At 36.6% G+C, this 26,270-nt stretch overlaps 2 protein-coding genes and 1 long non-coding RNA gene across 3 annotated transcripts in view; all 3 read right to left on the reverse strand.

Annotated features, from left to right (window-relative positions):
• Positions 1-834: 834 nt before the first annotated feature.
• LOC107584672 (uncharacterized) lies at positions 835-1,435 on the reverse strand. The gene is made up of 3 exons (XR_001609165.1): positions 1,352-1,435; positions 1,080-1,270; positions 835-861 (listed from the first exon to the last, which is right to left on the reverse strand). It is a non-coding gene; the product is annotated as an uncharacterized lncRNA (long non-coding RNA).
• Positions 1,436-3,278: 1,843 nt separating this feature from the next.
• On the reverse strand, positions 3,279-6,600 carry LOC107584631 (prolactin receptor-like). Its single transcript, XM_016271341.1, has 3 exons — positions 6,584-6,600; positions 6,288-6,357; positions 3,279-5,556 (listed from the first exon to the last, which is right to left on the reverse strand). The coding sequence occupies exons 1-3, from the start codon at positions 6,598-6,600 to the stop codon at positions 4,555-4,557; spliced, it is 1,089 nt and encodes a 362-aa protein (XP_016126827.1). The 3' UTR covers positions 3,279-4,554.
• A 565-nt stretch (positions 6,601-7,165) lies between these two features.
• Positions 7,166-26,270, reverse strand: part of LOC107584552 (prolactin receptor-like) — a 36,266-nt gene continuing 17,161 nt past the window's right edge. Inside the window, exons 5-9 of the mRNA XM_016271219.1 lie at positions 20,475-20,641; positions 19,063-19,204; positions 17,929-18,025; positions 15,171-15,240; positions 7,166-8,227 (exon numbers count right to left, since the gene is read on the reverse strand). Of these exons, the coding sequence (XP_016126705.1) occupies positions 7,226-8,227; positions 15,171-15,240; positions 17,929-18,025; positions 19,063-19,204; positions 20,475-20,641 (1,478 nt within the window). The 3' untranslated portion in view covers positions 7,166-7,225. The remainder of the gene's footprint in view (positions 8,228-15,170; positions 15,241-17,928; positions 18,026-19,062; positions 19,205-20,474; positions 20,642-26,270) is intronic.

Consider the following 26,270-nt stretch of genomic DNA (forward strand, 5'->3'; position numbering starts at 1 on the left):
ACTTAACCATATTTTGGGGACACATTTGTACCCAAAAGTGAGCTAAACCTGACAAAATCTCCAAAAAAAATCTCCTAAATCTCCTCATTTGTAAAACTGGTATAAAACTAAAGTAAACAAAGTTATTTTTTTTAAATTGTAAAAATGCAGAAAGTTTCCTGTGAGGGGTAGGTTTAGGGGTAGGGTTGGTGTAGGGCAATAAAATATACGGTCTGTACAGTATAAAAACCATTACGCCTATGGAATGTCCCCATTTAGATAGCTAAGTAAACGTGTGTGTGTGTGTGTGTGTGTGAATTCATTGGAAAATATTGAATTTAAAATCATTTTCTTTTTTGTATCTTCTGTAACTGTCTCTTATTTTTGTAACAATCTTATGAACTCCAACATTAGAAGGCACGATGAAATGTAATTGTCAAATTCTGTATATTTATACTTAATTTATTATGATTAGGATTTTAATTATGATTTTATTTTTATATATAATTTAGTTTTTTTATATATTAGTGATATATATATATATTAGGTATATATTAAATTTTTAGTAATTGATATTTGACATATTATACTGTATATAAACAAAACTTTTTTTATTTTATATACATTATATATTTTAGTTATTTTTTTTAGCACCCCCAGACTCCAGTTTGAAAGCCCCTACAGTAGGCAAGAGTCTGCTGCGTGTAATATACTATATCCATAATGCAATGCGCTCAACCTTCCTCTTCCAGCAATGGCAGTGGCTCCATCAATCATACAGTACCTTCAGTGGGTCTGGCAAAAGGGAGGCTAGTTTCTCTGCATACTCCTGCATTTGTGGATTCACATAGATGTTGTTTCTCAGCCGTCTCTGTCACTTTCCTGCAACCATATTCAAACTTCTAATTAAATTTTTAGAAATAATTCAATTTTGTAAACAAAAATAATAAACAGCAGCCCATGTAAGAGCTCAGGGCACCTGAACAAATCCATATGCATTCATCTAATTACAGCTTAGTCATTTATTTCATTTCAAGCTAACTGTACTGCACAGTCATGAAATAAACACAAATGTTGCATGGCAACAAATTGAACCTTACGGGTTACAGTGTCCTACACTGACAGTGACGATCCCCGCAAACAAGTCCAGATAGCGTCTTCCATCCACGTCCCACAGCCACTGCATGTAACCCTGGTTTATGAAGACTGGCTTCTTGTAGTACATTACCTTCATAGTCATGGGGTTGCAGTTGTGTTTCCTTATGTCTAGTAAACAGTCTTTAGACATGCCCTAAAGGAGAGATTCATTCATTCTTAAAAATGATTTGATTTCTCTCTGATGATTATTATTATAAATGCCCAAACCTCTTACCTGATATGGTTCAGGTTTAAAGTCAAATGGGGGGATCTGGGGCAGGACAGGTGGGGTGTGTTTCACTGCTGATTTTTGGCAAAGCACACCTGGGCAGAGATACATTTAGTGCTCAGTAATCCATAGAGGCAGTTATGTGCCAGCTCTTATGCAAAAGGGATATTTTTATCTTTTAAGATGCAGGAAAGCCCTGCCCTGAGACCCGCTAACCTCCTGGAAACATAGATTAATTGGCATAGAAGATTTGCAGTGTTGATATAGGATACATTTTATATATCATCATCATCTTTATCATATTATTAGTATAGTATGTTAGTAGTATCAGTATTATTTTGTATACTGCTTCGTTTTTCTAGATGATCCCCCCCACACACACACTTTTACATTTTTATTTTTCTAATTTTTAATTGCTTTACCATTGTACCAGGCCTTGATTTTATTTTTTTTAAATCTTAAAATATGAATTTGATTTTATAAACGATGATAATGTGAAATAGTCAAGCAATCACTTACAAAACTCTGGAGATAAAGTATACATGATTTGTTTTGTGACAAATTAGCAGGAAAAAAATTAATATTAAGATCATAATATCATGTTTTTGGTTAAATGTTTTACAGCAGAATAAAAAGCCATTCTCAAAATAACCACTCCCAACACATTTGAAACAATCTGAGCATATGTTTTAATGGTTTTGCTATGTGAATTCACAAATAAAGTTTGTTATGGAATAGCAGAACACAGTAAGGATGTATTAAACAAGATGTATTTCTTACATAGGTTAACAAACTTAACATCACAAATTTAATTTCAGCAACTCCAGTGTCTTGACAGTAAAGAAAAATAGACAGTAAAGAAAATAGCGACATCATTTCAACAAGACAGAGTTTTCTTACTGTATAACACATTTTCATTTAAATAATTATTTTAGTTAAGAAATGGTTTTGGGTTTGGTAGAATGAAATCAAAACATGATTTCAGTTAATCCCTAAATGAGAATATAATCATCCTGGAGATTTCTGCATATGCATTTTCTTTACTGTAAGATATCTTACTCTCAGATAAAAAGACTGAAATATTTTTTCACACTGTTGCCCCATATTAAATTAGATACTGTTACAAACATGCGTTTTATAGATTTTCCATTGCCTGAGTTAGAAATCTATTATTAAAAGAAATTATGCTTTTCCATGCATATTTATAATGCATGAAACTGAGAATGTATGACTGGTAAACAATAAAGATATAAGAAAATGTTATGCTACTCACAAATCAACAAAATTAGATGGGATGATTTATGTATGGCTTAGGCAAACCTAAAAGCTATTTATTGGTATATAAATTATCTGTAGGTTACATATAAATGCATTTCTACATATTATATATAACTATTGAATAATTATTTTATATGTACACGTATGTGTAATATAACTTTAGGCATAAATATATATTTAGTAAATGACCCTTTCAAAAAAATACACCTCAGTCTGCTTTCAGAGATTTATGCATAAAATAAGGCAACGTGTGAAGGTTGACTCTTGCACTGGCAAAAGCTAAAAATGTTCCTTGTCTCCATGTAACTGGTTTAATGGTTAGTGATTTGTACATGAACAAGATAACTGTTTGGTTGGATTGAATGCATATATGCCAATCTCTATCATTTTAAAAAATATACTTTATCATTTCCTTTTTAATATCAAAACAAATGTGCAGTGCTGAATCAATGGCTACCTACGATTTGAGGGTATACAGACTTGGAAAAATAGATTCTTGCAGGGTTAACATTCACAGAAACATACAAAATCTTACAGTAATACATACATTCGGCAGGAGTGTTTAAACAAGTTTTCCTCCACCTGAGAGTTGTAAATATCAAAGGCAAATTCTTTACGTTTGTTTACAATCAGTTCAAATCCCTTTTTTTTTTTGCATTAGTGTACCATTGATAAGCAAAGACATTTTAAATTTTATGGCTGAGATTATAACATTTTTCCAGAATGGAATGCAATTTGAAATTTGGAATGCAACCGACTCTGACTGCAAATAATGCTCTTGTGTTTATATAATATGCAGATGGAGTTTTAAGTAATTTCCTTAAAACTAAAAACTAAAAAAATAATATTTATAATTCATTTAAATGTGAAGTGAAATTGGGTGAACGCTTTGATAATACACAAGATCAGTTCATAAAAAAATAGTCCATGTCCACTATAGCAACAGACCCCATCATGTAGTTTAGGAGTGAACAGTGGCATAAAACAACATAGTGGCTTTGAACACGTAACAATGCCATGATGCAAAATGCAATATAAAACAATGCATTGTGGATAGTTGAGGGCAACTATGCTAAGTGCTAAGTTTTCAAATCCCATGAATCTCTAAATACGACAAATCATTAAAAGTTAACATGAAATGGCATTCATAACCCATTTTACTTCCAAAATACCATGTACACTATTTCTCAGTAAAACAGCATTAAATTATACAGTAGGAGAATTCCACTGGCAATTGCTGGATAATGAAAAGTAGGCTTTCCATGAAATTTCCAATGAAAACACAATGCCTAAATGGCTATTTGGCTATTGACTAACATACAATCAAAAGGAAAAATTGTATCAGAGGCACAGCAGAATTTAAGTGAATTTTCTGAAATGTGTATTGGGATCCATTTCAGTTTCATGTTAACTTTAAAGACTTAAGTGTAAAGAGAAATGTTTTTTTTTGGTGTTTATAAGTGTCACCTCATCAAAGTACACAATCTGTCAAAGAAACTAAATCAATGACTTCTCATACTCTTAAAAATAAAGGTTCCAAAAGAGTGGTTTTCACAGCAACACTATGGAAGAACCATTTTTAGGTTCCCCAAAGAGCATTGCAGCAGAAGAACATTTTAATAATCTAAAGAAGCTTTTTCCACTATAAAGACCCTTTGTTCTTCATGGAACCTTCAAAGCCAACAAAGAACATTTATTTTCAAGAGTCCAGCCTCTTTACAGTGCTTACATAAAAGTTCAGACCTCGGCTCTGAAACAAGACCCTTACATCTAATACAATCTAATAATAAGTAAATATTTTTATAAATATAAATCCACTGAAAAAAAACACTGTAGAGAAAAGCACTTCTTTCAGGGCTTGGCATGAGCTGTTGACAGTTTAATGGTTGGCTTATTGATTTTGCTGCATTCATGCATTGGGCCACTATGTGCTAGTAGGATGGCATTAAGACTGTTGAATCTACATAACCATTTCCCATCACCCTCATGCCTTCATGTGGCATCCTACTGTTTGATTGGTGGACAGCAGGTTTGCAGGGGTGAGGTGGTTGCTGGGTTGTGCATTGATCAGCCTGGTTGTCCAAGTCCTGGCTGTAATAGTCCACGCACTGATGGGACGTATCCCTCTGCAGAAGCAAAATATTGTTCGTCACTTCTTTGACCTTACTGTAGTCCTCCCCGGCACAATCTAACCCCTCAAGTTCGCGGTTTGGGTCTGAAAGCGGCCAAAGCAGAAGCATATTCTCCGGGTTGACCCTTTGCACCTCTACGTATTCCAAAGAAGGTGACGGAGGCACGCCGGGAGCAGGAGTGCCGACGCCGTCCAGGTTAAACTGGTTGTAGCTTTGAGAATGTCGGCAGGCTGGTTTACTGAAGCGACCCTCCTGTTGCGGGATGTCCTGATGGTGTAGCTGGTGATAGTTGCTTGGCGTCGTGTGTGGTGACGAATGGTTGAGGATCTCTGGGACGCTGTGGTAGGCCGGTTTCGCAGCTCCCACTTGGTAATGATGGTGAGTTTGCGGTTGAGGAGACGAAAAAACAACGGGCCAGGTTTTGCTGCGTCCATCGGCGGACTCTGGAGAACCGGGTTCGGGACCCTGGCTTTCACTGCTTTCAGTAGAAGCCCAGCTCGTTTCTCCATGTTGGCTGTACTGATGTTGATCACTTCCACTTCCACTTCCACTTCCTTCCCGTCCCTCCATGCACTTCTCCAAAAGCAGAGTGCGACTGTCGCAGCTTCCCCGGCCCGAGTCACTGTCCGACGGACTTTTGGACTTCATGCAGTCCTCTGATAGATCTTTACCATCCAGTACCAACTCTTGCTCCTCATTGTCATACACCTCAAGGTACTCCACCAGTAACTCGTCGTAATCGGTGGTTGGAGGGAAACCTTGGATCACCAAAGTATTGAAAACTTCCTCTGACTTTCCGCTCTGTAAAAGTAAAGCAAGTGAGAAAACTGCCTCAAAAATGCAATTAAAAATGTGGCATGAAGGACGATATCAAAACCTTTATATCCTGAGCACATGCCTCACAAATAATGAACTTGTGAGACATTTTAAAGGAATAGTTCACCCAAAGTTAAAATTGTCATCGTTTACTCACCCTCAAGTTGTTCCAAACCTGTACGAGTTTCTTTCTTCTACTGAACACAAAAGAAGATATTTTGATGAATGTTTGAAGAATGCTATTCTTTCAGTACTATGGAAGGCAATGGCTACCAGCAACTGTTTGGTTACCAATATTCTTCAAAATACCTTCTTTTGTGTTCAACAGAAGAAAGAAACTCGTACAGGTTTGGCAAAACCTGAGGGTGAGTAAATGATGAGAGAATTTTAATTTGTGGGTGAATTATCCCATAAGGCAGGGGTGTCCTGTCTATACTGTGAAGCTGCTTTGATGCAGTCTGTATTGTATAAATAAAAATAAATGTGACGACTTAAATTAACTTGCAATGGTTGGATAAAACAATACTTAATAGCATTCAAACGTGCGTGCCATCAGCTGTAAGAAGGTGCAAAAAACAAACAAATGCTAAGATCCCATTTACCGTGCTGATAAAAACCACCAAAAATGTTGCAATTATGGAGTCTACCTGAAAGCTAAACTGAATTTTTTTTACATTTGATTTGGACACGAGATTTATGAGTGATCTTTCTATTACCTTCAGCAATTGTTTTTCGAATCCTTTGATTTTTGGTCCAGGAACAGGAGGCAGCAAACAAAGCTTCACACTGAATACAAATATAAAAACCAGAATAAGATTCAAAAAAATGTTTTTCAAAGGTTAAATAAATGCTTTATAAACTTTAAGTAGATACAATGTACTTAATTTGGATTTAATTTGGTCTTATTTTTGAGGTCAATTCACAGTTAAGATCAATTTCTATCAACAAATGTTTTCCTGCATGATCATAACATAAGCACTATGGATACTGAAAAGGGATTTATCTAGAATACAGAACAAAAGCTTCCATGTGTCCCGACAGGATTAAGAGATTAATTTTGGATCCCGTTCGTCCTTGTACTGTTGAGAATGCCTCACGTTATTTGACTATGTAATTAGTCTATCTTTGTCTATTTAAATCTGTGCTGAAAGAAACTGGCCTAAAAACTACATTTGAGAGTAAAGTGAGGTACTGCAATATCTGGATCAATCCTCTAATGGCAATTTAATCCTACATAATGAGTATTTGTCAGCCAGAACAAAGAGGCAAATGATGTATATAACTGGTCCAAGCCAATTTGGTTTTGATCAAACTAAGAGGCATGAACTTTACATTTGCCAGTGATGGTATAAGATGATATTCAGTGCCCTCCACTAATACTGGCACCCTTGGTAAATATGAACAAAGGCGGCTGTGAAAATAAATCTGCATCGTTTATCTTATTGAAATTTAAAAAAATACACAAAATTCTAACCTTTCATTGAAGTATAGCAATAGAAAGTGGGGGGAAACTCACATTATCTCCAATGCATGTTGGCCACAATTATTGGCACCTCTAGAAATTCTTATATTCCCACTAATATTTAAAGAGCTGTTGACAGTTTAATGGTTGGCTTATTGATTTTGCTGCATTCATGCATTGGGCCACTATGTGCTAGTAGGATGGCATTAAGACTGTTGAATCTACATAACCATTTCCCATCACCCTCATGCCTTCATGTGGCATCCTACTGTTTGATTGGTGGACAGCAGGTTTGCAGGGGTGAGGTGGTTGCTGGGTTGTGCATTGATCAGCCTGGTTGTCCAAGTCCTGGCTGTAATAGTCCACGCACTGATGGGACGTATCCCTCTGCAGAAGCAAAATATTGTTCGTCACTTCTTTGACCTTACTGTAGTCCTCCCCGGCACAATCTAACCCCTCAAGTTCGCGGTTTGGGTCTGAAAGCGGCCAAAGCAGAAGCATATTCTCCGGGTTGACCCTTTGCACCTCTACGTATTCCAAAGAAGGTGACGGAGGCACGCCGGGAGCAGGAGTGCCGACGCCGTCCAGGTTAAACTGGTTGTAGCTTTGAGAATGTCGGCAGGCTGGTTTACTGAAGCGACCCTCCTGTTGCGGGATGTCCTGATGGTGTAGCTGGTGATAGTTGCTTGGCGTCGTGTGTGGTGACGAATGGTTGAGGATCTCTGGGACGCTGTGGTAGGCCGGTTTCGCAGCTCCCACTTGGTAATGATGGTGAGTTTGCGGTTGAGGAGACGAAAAAACAACGGGCCAGGTTTTGCTGCGTCCATCGGCGGACTCTGGAGAACCGGGTTCGGGACCCTGGCTTTCACTGCTTTCAGTAGAAGCCCAGCTCGTTTCTCCATGTTGGCTGTACTGATGTTGATCACTTCCACTTCCACTTCCACTTCCTTCCCGTCCCTCCATGCACTTCTCCAAAAGCAGAGTGCGACTGTCGCAGCTTCCCCGGCCCGAGTCACTGTCCGACGGACTTTTGGACTTCATGCAGTCCTCTGATAGATCTTTACCATCCAGTACCAACTCTTGCTCCTCATTGTCATACACCTCAAGGTACTCCACCAGTAACTCGTCGTAATCGGTGGTTGGAGGGAAACCTTGGATCACCAAAGTATTGAAAACTTCCTCTGACTTTCCGCTCTGTAAAAGTAAAGCAAGTGAGAAAACTGCCTCAAAAATGCAATTAAAAATGTGGCATGAAGGACGATATCAAAACCTTTATATCCTGAGCACATGCCTCACAAATAATGAACTTGTGAGACATTTTAAAGGAATAGTTCACCCAAAGTTAAAATTGTCATCGTTTACTCACCCTCAAGTTGTTCCAAACCTGTACGAGTTTCTTTCTTCTACTGAACACAAAAGAAGATATTTTGATGAATGTTTGAAGAATGCTATTCTTTCAGTACTATGGAAGGCAATGGCTACCAGCAACTGTTTGGTTACCAATATTCTTCAAAATACCTTCTTTTGTGTTCAACAGAAGAAAGAAACTCGTACAGGTTTGGCAAAACCTGAGGGTGAGTAAATGATGAGAGAATTTTAATTTGTGGGTGAATTATCCCATAAGGCAGGGGTGTCCTGTCTATACTGTGAAGCTGCTTTGATGCAGTCTGTATTGTATAAATAAAAATAAATGTGACGACTTAAATTAACTTGCAATGGTTGGATAAAACAATACTTAATAGCATTCAAACGTGCGTGCCATCAGCTGTAAGAAGGTGCAAAAAACAAACAAATGCTAAGATCCCATTTACCGTGCTGATAAAAACCACCAAAAATGTTGCAATTATGGAGTCTACCTGAAAGCTAAACTGAATTTTTTTTACATTTGATTTGGACACGAGATTTATGAGTGATCTTTCTATTACCTTCAGCAATTGTTTTTCGAATCCTTTGATTTTTGGTCCAGGAACAGGAGGCAGCAAACAAAGCTTCACACTGAATACAAATATAAAAACGATTCAAAAATTCAAAAAATTGTTTTTCAAAGGTTAAATAAATGCTTTATAAACTTTAAGTAGATACAATGTACTTAATTATTTGGTCTTTTGGTCTTATTTTTGAGGTCAATTCACAGTTAAGATCAATTTCTATCAACAAATGTTTTCCTGCATGATCATAACATAAGCACTATGGATACTGAAAAGGGATTTATCTAGAATACAGAACAAAAGCTTCCATGTGTCCCGACAGGATTAAGAGATTAATTTTGGATCCCGTTCGTCCTTGTACTGTTGAGAATGCCTCACGTTATTTGACTATGTAATTAGTCTATCTTTGTCTATTTAAATCTGTGCTGAAAGAAACTGGCCTAAAAACTACATTTGAGAGTAAAGTGAGGTACTGCAATATCTGGATCAATCCTCTAATGGCAATTTAATCCTACATAATGAGTATTTGTCAGCCAGAACAAAGAGGCAAATGATGTATATAACTGGTCCAAGCCAATTTGGTTTTGATCAAACTAAGAGGCATGAACTTTACATTTGCCAGTGATGGTATAAGATGATATTCAGTGCCCTCCACTAATACTGGCACCCTTGGTAAATATGAACAAAGGCGGCTGTGAAAATAAATCTGCATCGTTTATCTTATTGAAATTTAAAAAAATACACAAAATTCTAACCTTTCATTGAAGTATAGCAATAGAAAGTGGGGGGAAACTCACATTATCTCCAATGCATGTTGGCCACAATTATTGGCACCTCTAGAAATTCTTATATTCCCACTAATATTTAAAATTTTTAGCACACCAGGGTGACTAGGAGCATGAAATTGTCCAGCCATGACTTCCTGTTCCACAGGATTATAAATACTGTATGAGGAACACAAAGGCCAAATTCCCTTAATCATCCTTCACAAGGAGTAAAACCAAAGAATATAGTTCTGATGTGCAGATTGTTGAGCTTCACAAAATAGAACGTGGCTTTATGAAAAGAGCTAAAGCATTGAAAATCCCCATTTCCACCATCAGGGCAATAATTAAGCAGTTCCAATCGATTAAAGATGTTAAAATCTGCCTGGAAGAGGATGGGTGTCTATATTGTCCTAATGCACAGTGAGGAGGAGAGTTTGAGTGGCCTCTCCGATAGATCTTTACCATCCAGTACCAACTCTTGCTCCTCATTGTCATACACCTCAAGGTACTCCACCAGTAACTCGTCGTAATCGGTGGTTGGAGGGAAACCTTGGATCACCAAAGTATTGAAAACTTCCTCTGACTTTCCGCTCTGTAAAAGTAAAGCAAGTGAGAAAACTGCCTCAAAAATGCAATTAAAAATGTGGCATGAAGGACGATATCAAAACCTTTATATCCTGAGCACATGCCTCACAAATAATGAACTTGTGAGACATTTTAAAGGAATAGTTCACCCAAAGTTAAAATTGTCATCGTTTACTCACCCTCAAGTTGTTCCAAACCTGTACGAGTTTCTTTCTTCTACTGAACACAAAAGAAGATATTTTGATGAATGTTTGAAGAATGCTATTCTTTCAGTACTATGGAAGGCAATGGCTACCAGCAACTGTTTGGTTACCAATATTCTTCAAAATACCTTCTTTTGTGTTCAACAGAAGAAAGAAACTCGTACAGGTTTGGCAAAACCTGAGGGTGAGTAAATGATGAGAGAATTTTAATTTGTGGGTGAATTATCCCATAAGGCAGGGGTGTCCTGTCTATACTGTGAAGCTGCTTTGATGCAGTCTGTATTGTATAAATAAAAATAAATGTGACGACTTAAATTAACTTGCAATGGTTGGATAAAACAATACTTAATAGCATTCAAACGTGCGTGCCATCAGCTGTAAGAAGGTGCAAAAAACAAACAAATGCTAAGATCCCATTTACCGTGCTGATAAAAACCACCAAAAATGTTGCAATTATGGAGTCTACCTGAAAGCTAAACTGAATTTTTTTTACATTTGATTTGGACACGAGATTTATGAGTGATCTTTCTATTACCTTCAGCAATTGTTTTTCGAATCCTTTGATTTTTGGTCCAGGAACAGGAGGCAGCAAACAAAGCTTCACACTGAATACAAATATAAAAACCAGAATAAGATTCAAAAAAATGTTTTTCAAAGGTTAAATAAATGCTTTATAAACTTTAAGTAGATACAATGTACTTAATTTGGATTTAATTTGGTCTTATTTTTGAGGTCAATTCACAGTTAAGATCAATTTCTATCAACAAATGTTTTCCTGCATGATCATAACATAAGCACTATGGATACTGAAAAGGGATTTATCTAGAATACAGAACAAAAGCTTCCATGTGTCCCGACAGGATTAAGAGATTAATTTTGGATCCCGTTCGTCCTTGTACTGTTGAGAATGCCTCACGTTATTTGACTATGTAATTAGTCTATCTTTGTCTATTTAAATCTGTGCTGAAAGAAACTGGCCTAAAAACTACATTTGAGAGTAAAGTGAGGTACTGCAATATCTGGATCAATCCTCTAATGGCAATTTAATCCTACATAATGAGTATTTGTCAGCCAGAACAAAGAGGCAAATGATGTATATAACTGGTCCAAGCCAATTTGGTTTTGATCAAACTAAGAGGCATGAACTTTACATTTGCCAGTGATGGTATAAGATGATATTCAGTGCCCTCCACTAATACTGGCACCCTTGGTAAATATGAACAAAGGCGGCTGTGAAAATAAATCTGCATCGTTTATCTTATTGAAATTTAAAAAAATACACAAAATTCTAACCTTTCATTGAAGTATAGCAATAGAAAGTGGGGGGAAACTCACATTATCTCCAATGCATGTTGGCCACAATTATTGGCACCTCTAGAAATTCTTATATTCCCACTAATATTTAAAATTTTTAGCACACCAGGGTGACTAGGAGCATGAAATTGTCCAGCCATGACTTCCTGTTCCACAGGATTATAAATACTGTATGAGGAACACAAAGGCCAAATTCCCTTAATCATCCTTCACAAGGAGTAAAACCAAAGAATATAGTTCTGATGTGCAGATTGTTGAGCTTCACAAAATAGAACGTGGCTTTATGAAAAGAGCTAAAGCATTGAAAATCCCCATTTCCACCATCAGGGCAATAATTAAGCAGTTCCAATCGATTAAAGATGTTAAAATCTGCCTGGAAGAGGATGGGTGTCTATATTGTCCTAATGCACAGTGAGGAGGAGAGTTTGAGTGGCCTCGCCAAGGATCTCAGCTAGAGAATAGCAGAGATTAGAGTCTTGGGGTGAGAAAGTCTAAAAAACAAAATCAAACAACCCCTACATCGTATAAATAAAAATAAATGTGACGACTTAAATTAACTTGCAATGGTTGGATAAAACAATACTTAATAGCATTCAAACGTGCGTGCCATCAGCTGTAAGAAGGTGCAAAAAACAAACAAATGCTAAGATCCCATTTACCGTGCTGATAAAAACCACCAAAAATGTTGCAATTATGGAGTCTACCTGAAAGCTAAACTGAATTTTTTTTACATTTGATTTGGACACGAGATTTATGAGTGATCTTTCTATTACCTTCAGCAATTGTTTTTCGAATCCTTTGATTTTTGGTCCAGGAACAGGAGGCAGCAAACAAAGCTTCACACTGAATACAAATATAAAAACCAGAATAAGATTCAAAAAAATGTTTTTCAAAGGTTAAATAAATGCTTTATAAACTTTAAGTAGATACAATGTACTTAATTTGGATTTAATTTGGTCTTATTTTTGAGGTCAATTCACAGTTAAGATCAATTTCTATCAACAAATGTTTTCCTGCATGATCATAACATAAGCACTATGGATACTGAAAAGGGATTTATCTAGAATACAGAACAAAAGCTTCCATGTGTCCCGACAGGATTAAGAGATTAATTTTGGATCCCGTTCGTCCTTGTACTGTTGAGAATGCCTCACGTTATTTGACTATGTAATTAGTCTATCTTTGTCTATTTAAATCTGTGCTGAAAGAAACTGGCCTAAAAACTACATTTGAGAGTAAAGTGAGGTACTGCAATATCTGGATCAATCCTCTAATGGCAATTTAATCCTACATAATGAGTATTTGTCAGCCAGAACAAAGAGGCAAATGATGTATATAACTGGTCCAAGCCAATTTGGTTTTGATCAAACTAAGAGGCATGAACTTTACATTTGCCAGTGATGGTATAAGATGATATTCAGTGCCCTCCACTAATACTGGCACCCTTGGTAAATATGAACAAAGGCGGCTGTGAAAATAAATCTGCATCGTTTATCTTATTGAAATTTAAAAAAATACACAAAATTCTAACCTTTCATTGAAGTATAGCAATAGAAAGTGGGGGGAAACTCACATTATCTCCAATGCATGTTGGCCACAATTATTGGCACCTCTAGAAATTCTTATATTCCCACTAATATTTAAAATTTTTAGCACACCAGGGTGACTAGGAGCATGAAATTGTCCAGCCATGACTTCCTGTTCCACAGGATTATAAATACTGTATGAGGAACACAAAGGCCAAATTCCCTTAATCATCCTTCACAAGGAGTAAAACCAAAGAATATAGTTCTGATGTGCAGATTGTTGAGCTTCACAAAATAGAACGTGGCTTTATGAAAAGAGATAAAGCATTGAAAATCCCCATTTCCACCATCAGGGCAATAATTAAGCAGTTCCAATCGATTAAAGATGTTAAAATCTGCCTGGAAGAGGATGGGTGTCTATATTGTCCTAATGCACAGTGAGGAGGAGAGTTTGAGTGGCCTCTCCAAGGATCTCAGCTAGAGAATAGCAGAGATTAGAGTCTTGGGGTGAGAAAGTCTAAAAAACAAAATCAAACAACCCCTACATCACCACATGTTGTTCGGGAGGGTTTCAAGAAAATCCTCCTCGCTCATCCAAAAACAAACTCCAGCATATTCAGTTGTCAGACACGACTGGAACTTCAAACAGGACTGGTTTTATGGTCAGATGAAATGAGGAGACGAAAAAACAACGGGCCAGGTTTTGCTGCGTCCATCGGCGGACTCTGGAGAACCGGGTTCGGGACCCTGGCTTTCACTGCTTTCAGTAGAAGCCCAGCTCGTTTCTCCATGTTGGCTGTACTGATGTTGATCACTTCCACTTCCACTTCCACTTCCTTCCCGTCCCTCCATGCACTTCTCCAAAAGCAGAGTGCGACTGTCGCAGCTTCCCCGGCCCGAGTCACTGTCCGACGGACTTTTGGACTTCATGCAGTCCTCTGATAGATCTTTACCATCCAGTACCAACTCTTGCTCCTCATTGTCATACACCTCAAGGTACTCCACCAGTAACTCGTCGTAATCGGTGGTTGGAGGGAAACCTTGGATCACCAAAGTATTGAAAACTTCCTCTGACTTTCCGCTCTGTAAAAGTAAAGCAAGTGAGAAAACTGCCTCAAAAATGCAATTAAAAATGTGGCATGAAGGACGATATCAAAACCTTTATATCCTGAGCACATGCCTCACAAATAATGAACTTGTGAGACATTTTAAAGGAATAGTTCACCCAAAGTTAAAATTGTCATCGTTTACTCACCCTCAAGTTGTTCCAAACCTGTACGAGTTTCTTTCTTCTACTGAACACAAAAGAAGATATTTTGATGAATGTTTGAAGAATGCTATTCTTTCAGTACTATGGAAGGCAATGGCTACCAGCAACTGTTTGGTTACCAATATTCTTCAAAATACCTTCTTTTGTGTTCAACAGAAGAAAGAAACTCGTACAGGTTTGGCAAAACCTGAGGGTGAGTAAATGATGAGAGAATTTTAATTTGTGGGTGAATTATCCCATAAGGCAGGGGTGTCCTGTCTATACTGTGAAGCTGCTTTGATGCAGTCTGTATTGTATAAATAAAAATAAATGTGACGACTTAAATTAACTTGCAATGGTTGGATAAAACAATACTTAATAGCATTCAAACGTGCGTGCCATCAGCTGTAAGAAGGTGCAAAAAACAAACAAATGCTAAGATCCCATTTACCGTGCTGATAAAAACCACCAAAAATGTTGCAATTATGGAGTCTACCTGAAAGCTAAACTGAATTTTTTTTACATTTGATTTGGACACGAGATTTATGAGTGATCTTTCTATTACCTTCAGCAATTGTTTTTCGAATCCTTTGATTTTTGGTCCAGGAACAGGAGGCAGCAAACAAAGCTTCACACTGAATACAAATATAAAAACCAGAATAAGATTCAAAAAAATGTTTTTCAAAGGTTAAATAAATGCTTTATAAACTTTAAGTAGATACAATGTACTTAATTTGGATTTAATTTGGTCTTATTTTTGAGGTCAATTCACAGTTAAGATCAATTTCTATCAACAAATGTTTTCCTGCATGATCATAACATAAGCACTATGGATACTGAAAAGGGATTTATCTAGAATACAGAACAAAAGCTTCCATGTGTCCCGACAGGATTAAGAGATTAATTTTGGATCCCGTTCGTCCTTGTACTGTTGAGAATGCCTCACGTTATTTGACTATGTAATTAGTCTATCTTTGTCTATTTAAATCTGTGCTGAAAGAAACTGGCCTAAAAACTACATTTGAGAGTAAAGTGAGGTACTGCAATATCTGGATCAATCCTCTAATGGCAATTTAATCCTACATAATGAGTATTTGTCAGCCAGAACAAAGAGGCAAATGATGTATATAACTGGTCCAAGCCAATTTGGTTTTGATCAAACTAAGAGGCATGAACTTTACATTTGCCAGTGATGGTATAAGATGATATTCAGTGCCCTCCACTAATACTGGCACCCTTGGTAAATATGAACAAAGGCGGCTGTGAAAATAAATCTGCATCGTTTATCTTATTGAAATTTAAAAAAATACACAAAATTCTAACCTTTCATTGAAGTATAGCAATAGAAAGTGGGGGGAAACTCACATTATCTCCAATGCATGTTGGCCACAATTATTGGCACCTCTAGAAATTCTTATATTCCCACTAATATTTAAAATTTTTAGCACACCAGGGTGACTAGGAGCATGAAATTGTCCAGCCATGACTTCCTGTTCCACAGGATTATAAATACTGTATGAGGAACACAAAGGCCAAATTCCCTTAATCATCCTTCACAAGGAGTAAAACCAAAGAATATAGTTCTGATGTGCAGATTGTTGAGCTTCACAAAATAGAACGTGGCTTTATGAAAAGAGCTAAAGCATTGAAAATCCCCATTTCCACCATCAGGGCAATAATTAAGCAGTTCCAATCGATTAAAGATGTTAAAATCTGCCTGGAAGAGGATGGGTGTCTATATTGTCCTAATGCACAGTGAGGAGGAGAGTTTGAGTGGCCTCTCCAAGGATCTCAGCTAGAGAATAGCAGAGATTAGAGTCTTGGGGTGAGAAAGTCTAAAAAACAAAATCAAACAACCCCTACATCACCACATGTTGTTCGGGAGGGTTTCAAGAAAATCCTCCTCGCTCATCCAAAAACAAACTCCAGCATATTCAGTTGTCAGACACGACTGGAACTTCAAACAGGACTGGTTTTATGGTCAGATGAAACAAAAAAAAGAGCTTTTTGGCAGCAAACACATGTGATGGATTTGGTGCAAACAGGGATAAAAAGTGCCCCATGCCCACAGTTAAATATACTGCTGGATCTTTAATGCTGTGGGGGCCTATTTTTCTGCCAGAGGTCCTGGACATCTTGTTCACATACATGGCATCATGGATTCTATCAAAAACCAACAGATAAAGAATGTAAACCTGACTGCCTCTGTTAGAAATTTTATAATAGGCCATGGTAGGATATTCCATCAGGACAATGATCCAAAACAAACATCAAAATCAACAGAAAAATGTCTCACTGAGCACAAAATGAAGATTCTGCCATGGCTGTCCCAGTTCCTTGACCTGAACCTTATGGAAAATTAGTGCGGTGAACTGAAGAGAAGAAGCACCAACATGGAGCTGGGAATCTGAAGGATCTGAAGGAATGGTCTCTGATCTCTTGTCAGGTGTTCTCCAAACTCTTCAGGCATTATAGGAGAAAACTGTTATCTTTGGAAAAGGATGTTGCAATAATTGGGTGCCAATAATTGTGGCCAGCGTGAACTAGAGAAAAACATTTATTTCAAAATGAGATTTCCCCCCCACTTTCCATTGTTTAACTTCAATGATAGATTAGAATTGTGTGAATTTTTTGAATGAAAGATCAAAAGGATAAAATGATGCATATTTATTTTCACAGCCATCTTTGCTCATATTTACCAAGGGTGCTAATATTAGTGGAGGGCACTGTACAATAAAATGCAAAACTAATCAGATAAGATATCAATCAGCAAAATAATGTTCAAATATATAGGAAAGCGAAAAATAAATTAAATAAGGAAAATAGATTAAATAAATGTCAAAAATAAAGATTTAATAATTTAATAAATATGAGACATGAAAATGTTTCCGGCTCAAAAACGCACCTGTTTCGTTTCACGTTTAGTGTCCAGGTGAGGATGAGGACGATGAAGACAGAGAATATCGTGATCATGATCCACAGCGAACGCTCTCTGGGTATATCTATATATATCACAAACACAAAATCAGGAAATGTGATGAATAGAGTACATCTCTACTGCAATTCGTTTTTCCACTTATGACAAATCAAACTGTGGTGGCACCAACAGTACTTACAAAACTAGAAAGAATAACAGAATAAACAGTGGTTAAAATTGTCACACAAAAAAAAGATAAGATATCAATCAGCAAAATAATGTTCAAATATATAGGAAAGCAAAAAATAAATTAAATAAGGAAAATAGATTAAATAAATGTCAAAAATAAAGATTTAATAATTTAATAAATATGAGACATGAAAATGTTTCCGGCTCAAAAACGCACCTGTTTCGTTTCACGTTTAGTGTCCAGGTGAGGATGAGGATGATGAAGACAGAGAATATCGTGATCATGATCCACAGCGAACGCTCTCTGGGTATATCTATATATATCACAAACACAAAATCAGGAAATGGTGATGAATAGAGTACATCTCTACTGCAATTAGTTTTTCCACTTATGACAAATCAAACTGTGGTGGCACCAACAGTACTTACAAAACTAGAAAGAATAACAGAATAAACAGTGGTTAAAATTGTCACACAAAAAAACCCCCCTCAAAATAAACAAGTTAGAACAGAGTGATTTTTGAAAATGCTGTGAGCTGGAAACAGGCTGATCTCTTATTTTGCTCTATTTCATGCTCGCTGCCATCAGGTGCGACTCCCACCGGGCCTGACTTTCCATGGAAGCTCCCGGGCAACTGAGGCCCAGCCAGAGCTGCGGCTCAAAAACACACATGGCTGAGGTTGTGCTAGCCGGGTGAAGATGAGTTCATAACTCCCTGGAGAACCTGAAGGCCTGTTGGTATTCCCTCTAGAATCTTCTGAGCTGCTAGATACATATGTGTAGAGCAGATATGTTCGCAGCCTCAGCTGGAGACCATGGAGACACAGAGTGTGGTCCTAAAACAGCTCTCTGGAGATGCTGGATGATATTTTAATAGGCTTCACGCATGCCTCGACCTACTGGGCTAGAAATGTTTTGCTTGTCTTACATGTGTCTAAACTGAAATAGAGCACATGTTTTCAGATGTGACCATTTTTCGGATCACTCCTGTTGCACATTTAATTTTTTGGGGAGCTGGTATTTTCAATGGCTTACATCTATATTTATATATGGTTCAAAAGTCTGACATTTGAAAATTACAAATGGATTACAAATGTAAGTTAAATCAGAAAATCATAATAAACTCAAACTGTTATGCTGATAATATAATTTAATAATAATCAAATTATGTTCATTTAATATAATAAATGGTTTTTACTATATTAAATACATTTAGATAAATATAAAACAAATATAATATCAAATTTTTTTTAATCTACAGCATTTTTAAATATTGTTACAAATATTATTAAACAAAATATTTATAATAATCAAGTTTACTTTAACTAATGAAGAAAAATAAATACTTACAGTCAGGCATTTTGACATAGGTGGTTTGGGTCCACTCACTCCAGAACCCATGATCGGGTTTACATCGCACCTGCACCATGTATTCTTTATCAGGGTGAAGACTGAACACATTGTAGTACTTCTGCATGCCAGCATCATATACCTACATAGAAATAAAGAGAGCATAAGCTACCACTGCAACACTTTTTATAATTCTCATTAATCAATATGAAAATAAATGATATATATATATATATATATATATATATATATATAATGCAAAAAAAACTTTTTTGAGAATTTTTATTATTTCTAACTATATTTTACCGATTTAATAAAAAATAGAGATGAATTTAAAAAATTTGAGATGAGAGGAGGAAATGTTTCAGGCTTGTTACTTGTTACTTATATTCATTTTATAATTATTAATAACATTATTAATTAACTTAGTTGTATTATTGTAATCATTAAAATAAATGATCAAATAAATCAATAAAAAATAAAAATATTAAACACTTAATTTTGTTGCATAATGCACATTTGTTAATATATCTACTTATAAAGTTGTATGAATTCAGGTCAAAATAGACGCCAGCTTCATACTCTTACCTAGATATAAAGAGAGCATAAGCTACTGTACCACTGCAATTACCTAAGCCAATATTTTTTTATAAAATGTATTTAAAATAAGTAATAAAATATTAAATAAAAAATACAAATATCAAGTACTATATATGTTGATAATATGTCTACTTATACTTAAATTAGTGTGAATTCAGATCAAAGTAGATTTGATCATTTTTCATATTTATCAAGTTAGCACTTAAACTTATGACAAATACATCATCAGCAATAATCATCAGTTACATATGTTGTCTGAGCCAATACTATTGCTCTCAGGTTACTCTGTCACTAGGCAATCATTATTGGTCATGCCTCTGTGTTACTGAAGCACAGCCTTTGAGGGGATAATCTGGTTTGAACTAGTCCCTGTTGTTCTGCACATTTAGCCTCCCTCACGTTTCTGCGGACTAATGAAGACATAAACCCAGACTGGGACAGTCAATGATTAAACTGCTTTGTGTAACAGCTGACTTCATGTCGGCTCACTGGCTGCATGTCCACTTGCTCTCAGCATTCCATTCATTTAAGATCTTGGATAAAGTCACAAAAAACAACAGCTACTTTTGACCATTTCTAACTTGTTGGCTTACATTCAAGTTGGTTGGCAATACTAGTCCATAATACCAAGAAAACAAGCATGTGAAGTGTGTTGTAAAGATGACCAACTGTAGATACTAGATGTCTAAATAGTCGGATGAAACAGGGTAACAAAAGTCCATCTCAATATTATCTAGACTTAAATCTAGTTACATTTCTACAAATGTAACTGATAATAAAACATTTTCTTTTTTCTTTTTTTTCAAACCCACCTCCCATTCTTTATCTTTTTCTTGTTTAACTCGTAGCTGGTAAAGTAGCGTGATCCACCCTGAGCGAGTGTCTGCGGTTCGGGGTTTCTCCCAGGACACTCTCACGAATGGACCCTGTTCATCACGGACCACAACTGCTGTCACGTTCTCTGGAGTGTTTGGTTGAACTGTGGGTGAAAGGGAGAGGACAGAATAGGAAATATACCACAATTAAACCTTCCTGCTGTGATCACTCACTTCAACACAATTATTCTGATTTGTACTAATATTTTTAACAGTACATTTAACTTTGAGTGTGTAAAAGCCTGAAATGTGAACCATACACTAGACTACCAAGTTTGGGGGCAGTAATATTTTTGGAGTTTGGAAGATGTTTAGGCTGCATAGGCTACATTTGATAAAAAATTAAGGCTGCCCCCTAATAGTCGACTAATCGTTAGTCGACCAGAGGAGGCTTGGTCGACCAACATTTTTTCAAAGACGTCGCATCACTGTTGGTTTCACACTGAACGACTATCTGTGGTAGCATTCAGTTGTTGCTGTGTTCACACTGCACGATGGAACGATGAAGGGAGGTTACACACTGCATGACTTTACAATAGGGAAAAACTCTGGTGCAGGGTTGCCAGGTTTTCGCTTTAAAACCCACCCAATTATTACTCAAAACTAGCCTGAAAATAGCCCAATTGCTTCCGAGGGGGTCCCCCAGTAAAATTCACGTTCGTGGGGTAAAATCCTTTTTTTTTTTGGTGGGGTTCTCCTGGTACAATTCACATCCCAGGGCCTAAATATCACGTTATTGGGGTCGCTTCAACCTGCTGACATGAAAAACAACCGGCGGCAGTCGTGGATTTGGCAACACTGGTCCGCAAACTACGTTTCATATAACTCCTCCCCGAACTTCCCGCTGCCCTGTATCTTGGTCTCTCATTGGCTGTAGGTCATCGCCGATGTGTTTTTCAGTCAGAACTCATTTCACACAGCAGGATTGTGAATCGCCGACAGCTCTAGATATTTAGCATGCCAAATATTTCACGGGCGTCGGCGACGCGTCGGCGATTCCCTCAGATCGCGTCTTTGATCATTCACACTGCGTGATTGTCACTTGCGTGAACGAGCACCGATTTACCTCCGATTTCGGGCATTTGTCGGCGATTTCGCAAAACCTGTTGGCGAGAGAAAAATCGGGCTAAAATCGTGCAGTGTGAACTCGGCATTAAACCGAAACAAAGAAAGCACTGGTTTATCAGTGAATTATTAAAATGTTAATGCAGCCTCCTTACTGTTTTTCCCTGACACATTCATAATCATAGCTTCTGCCGGTGCGCTGTGGCAAGCTTTATGCGTGTGCTTGAGCGCTTATTAGGCTATGTAGGCAATTAAAGGCTCATTATAATGATTTAAATGGTTTATTAATAAACGTGCGATTAGTCGACTAATGCTTCAAATGAACGACTACTAGTCGACCAGAAAAATCCTTAGTCGAGGGCAGCCCTAATAAAAATACAGTAAAACAGTAATTTTATGGAATATTATTACAATTAAAAATAACTGGTTTCTAATTGCAATTCAAAATGGCGGATTTCTTAAAATGTAATTTATTCCTGTGATGCAAAGCTGAATTTTCAGCATGTCAGTATCTTCAGTGTCACATGATCCTCCAGAAATCATTCTAACATGCTGACATGACTTATTATCATTGTGAAAACAGTTGATACACATACATGATTTTTTGCTATACATACAGTTCAGAAGAACAGCATTTATTTGAAATAGAAATATTTTGTAACAACGTATAGGTCTTTTTCTGTCACTTTTGATTAATTTACTGTGCCCTTGCTCAATAAAAAAAGACTCCAAAATTTTGAATGATAGTGTAGAGCCACACCATTTTAAATGTTAAAGTAAAATTTGCCCCAAAAAAAGTCTGTCATTCTCAACCTCATGTTGTATCAAACCTGTATATTGTTCTTTCTTCCATGGAACTTTGCTGAATGTTTACACTTTTCCATAGAGTATAATGGAATCATACAGTAACCAGGGCCTGTCAAACTCCAAACAGGACAGAAAAGCACCATAAAAGAGTCCATATGTCCCTTACAAGTCTCTTAAAGCCATAGCTTTGTATGAGGAACAGACTGAAATATAAGTCACAGCTAACCACTGTAGCTATCAAGTCTCATTTGCTTATTTTGCAAACCAGTTTTGGATCTTGATAGCACCTATAGTAACTTAATGCTTTGATTATACAGAAAATAGTTGCTGTGAGAGTTTTTTATAAAACATCCCATGTAAAAAAAAAGTCATGCAGTTTTGGAACCGCATGAGGGTGAGTAAATTACATCATTTTCTTTTTTGCTTATCTTTTGTAAAATTCGGCACTAACACACAAAACTAGTTGGTTTCCAGTTTCCAGTGACCTTCGCACGCAAACTTGCTGAAGAAGGAAGAAAGAAAGAACAGAAAAGTGTGCTTCGTATTGTGAAAGAATGTTTCGCCCCTTCAGCATAAATAAAAACATTAGTTAAAGTTTAGTCTCAGTTATAGTTGTACACACTAGTTAATGATAAGACGGAATTGCACTGAGCGAACAAAACGTCAAATCGAACGAACTTGACATGGCAAACTGTGCGGGATAAAACTAAAATTGCTACTAAAAGTAAACAACAAGAATCTTAATTTTTAGACTGGTAAAAAATTAGTTTTATGGCATAACACAGTAGAGAACATGTGACCGATGAAAATGGTGTGTAATGTTTTAAGACCCAAAGGACAAAATAATGCTCTTTCGCAACAGTGAACCCAGACAGGCAGCAATAACTTTCCTCTTACTGATGACAATCTGCAACAGTGGTCTGTACTGTCTGTTATGTAACTAACAAACAAATGACACATCATGCTGGAAAGAGCATAATGTGAGTGGGACGGAATAAGAGAAATAAACAGAGATGATAAATAAATAGAGTGGGTGGTGCAGTACAAATAGTACGTTCAAATGAGTTGATGACAGAAACACATAAGCATACCTATATAGACCACATCCACCTCCACGGGGTCTGAAATGTTCTTCCCCAGGGCGTTGGTGGCCACCACAGTGATGTTGTAGTTGACCCAAAGCGATGTGTCGTTTTTGTTGAAGAAACACGAGTTCTCGCCCGCGGTTCTGTAATCTGGGCACTCATAGACCGTTTCTGAGCTGCATATGAGAGATATCAACAGACACGTTTACACTTATACAAATTAGACACCGAAATAAAAAATACAAACATTTCTACAGCTAGTTTGTGTCTGAACACTGTGACAATTTAAAAGCAAAGTGGAAAAACTTGCACTCCTAAACAGATAAACAGTATTTTGGTGATGAACATGCCGACAATAATACTCATGTTGATATCATAAAAATATTAATTAATCTTGCTCAGTACATTTATTATGTTTGGGTTGAAAAGAAACTGATGGCATTTTGGCCATGTCTATTAGCTTTGATGCTAATCTATACTACCATACAAAACGTTTTTAAAGATATTAATACTTCTGTTCAGCAAGGATGAAATTAATCAAAAGTGACAAATACTTTTAAAAAAAAATAAATTTCAAATGAAATATATATATTTTTTTAATTAATCAAAGAATCCTGAATACATTATCATGGTTTCTATGAAAATATTAAGCAGCACAATTTTTCAACTTTTAAAATAAATGTTTATGTTTTTGTGCACCAAATCATGTGCATATTAGACTGATTTCTGTAGGATCATGTGACGCTGAAGACTGGAGTAATGATGCTGAAAATTCAACTTTGCTTTACAGGGATAAATTACATTTTAAAATATATTCAAATAGAAACCAGTTATTTCACATTATTACGCTTTTACTGTATTTTTGATGAAATGAATACAGTCACATGATCCTCCAGAAATCATTCTAACATGCTGACATGACTTATTATCATTGTGAAAACAGTTGATACACATACATGATTTTTTGCTATACATACAGTTCAGAAGAACAGCATTTATTTGAAATAGAAATATTTTGTAACAACGTATAGGTCTTTTTCTGTCACTTTTGATTAATTTACTGTGCCCTTGCTCAATAAAAAAAGACTCCAAAATTTTGAATGATAGTGTAGAGCCACACCATTTTAAATGTTAAAGTAAAATTTGCCCCAAAAAAAGTCTGTCATTCTCAACCTCATGTTGTATCAAACCTGTATATTGTTCTTTCTTCCATGGAACTTTGCTGAATGTTTACACTTTTCCATAGAGTATAATGGAATCATACAGTAACCAGGGCCTGTCAAACTCCAAACAGGACAGAAAAGCACCATAAAAGAGTCCATATGTCCCTTACAAGTCTCTTAAAGCCATAGCTTTGTATGAGGAACAGACTGAAATATAAGTCACAGCTAACCACTGTAGCTATCAAGTCTCATTTGCTTATTTTGCAAACCAGTTTTGGATCTTGATAGCACCTATAGTAACTTAATGCTTTGATTATACAGAAAATAGTTGCTGTGAGAGTTTTTTATAAAACATCCCATGTAAAAAAAAAGTCATGCAGTTTTGGAACCGCATGAGGGTGAGTAAATTACATCATTTTCTTTTTTGCTTATCTTTTGTAAAATTCGGCACTAACACACAAAACTAGTTGGTTTCCAGTTTCCAGTGACCTTCGCACGCAAACTTGCTGAAGAAGGAAGAAAGAAAGAACAGAAAAGTGTGCTTCGTATTGTGAAAGAATGTTTCGCCCCTTCAGCATAAATAAAAACATTAGTTAAAGTTTAGTCTCAGTTATAGTTGTACACACTAGTTAATGATAAGACGGAATTGCACTGAGCGAACAAAACGTCAAATCGAAGGAACTTGACATGGCAAACTGTGCGGGATAAAACTAAAATTGCTACTAAAAGTAAACAACAAGAATCTTAATTTTTAGACTGGTAAAAAATTAGTTTTATGGCATAACACAGTAGAGAACATGTGACCGATGAAAATGGTGTGTAATGTTTTAAGACCCAAAGGACAAAATAATGCTCTTTCGCAACAGTGAACCCAGACAGGCAGCAATAACTTTCCTCTTACTGATGACAATCTGCAACAGTGGTCTGTACTGTCTGTTATGTAACTAACAAACAAATGACACATCATGCTGGAAAGAGCATAATGTGAGTGGGACGGAATAAGAGAAATAAACAGAGATGATAAATAAATAGAGTGGGTGGTGCAGTACAAATAGTACGTTCAAATGAGTTGATGACAGAAACACATAAGCATACCTATATAGACCACATCCACCTCCACGGGGTCTGAAATGTTCTTCCCCAGGGCGTTGGTGGCCACCACAGTGATGTTGTAGTTGACCCAAAGCGATGTGTCGTTTTTGTTGAAGAAACACGAGTTCTCGCCCGCGGTTCTGTAATCTGGGCACTCATAGACCGTTTCTGAGCTGCATATGAGAGATATCAACAGACACGTTTACACTTATACAAATTAGACACCGAAATAAAAAATACAAACATTTCTACAGCTAGTTTGTGTCTGAACACTGTGACAATTTAAAAGCAAAGTGGAAAAACTTGCACTCCTAAACAGATAAACAGTATTTTGGTGATGAACATGCCGACAATAATACTCATGTTGATATCATAAAAATATTAATTAATCTTGCTCAGTACATTTATTATGTTTGGGTTGAAAAGAAACTGATGGCATTTTGGCCATGTCTATTAGCTTTGATGCTAATCTATACTACCATATACTACCCCCCTTTGGGGGGGTGGCCCCAAAATAGTGA

Source organism: Sinocyclocheilus grahami, unplaced genomic scaffold (assembly GCF_001515645.1).
Source record: "Sinocyclocheilus grahami isolate Dianchi unplaced genomic scaffold, SAMN03320097.WGS_v1.1 scaffold61.1, whole genome shotgun sequence".
Taxonomy (NCBI): Eukaryota; Metazoa; Chordata; class Actinopteri; order Cypriniformes; family Cyprinidae; genus Sinocyclocheilus; species Sinocyclocheilus grahami.

Coding starts and splice junctions, on each gene's coding strand:
- LOC107584631 (XM_016271341.1), bottom strand. Junction 5,557..6,287: donor TCGAAAAACAATTGCTGAAG/GTAATAGAAAGA, acceptor TTACTTTTACAG/AGCGGAAAGTCAGAGGAAGT.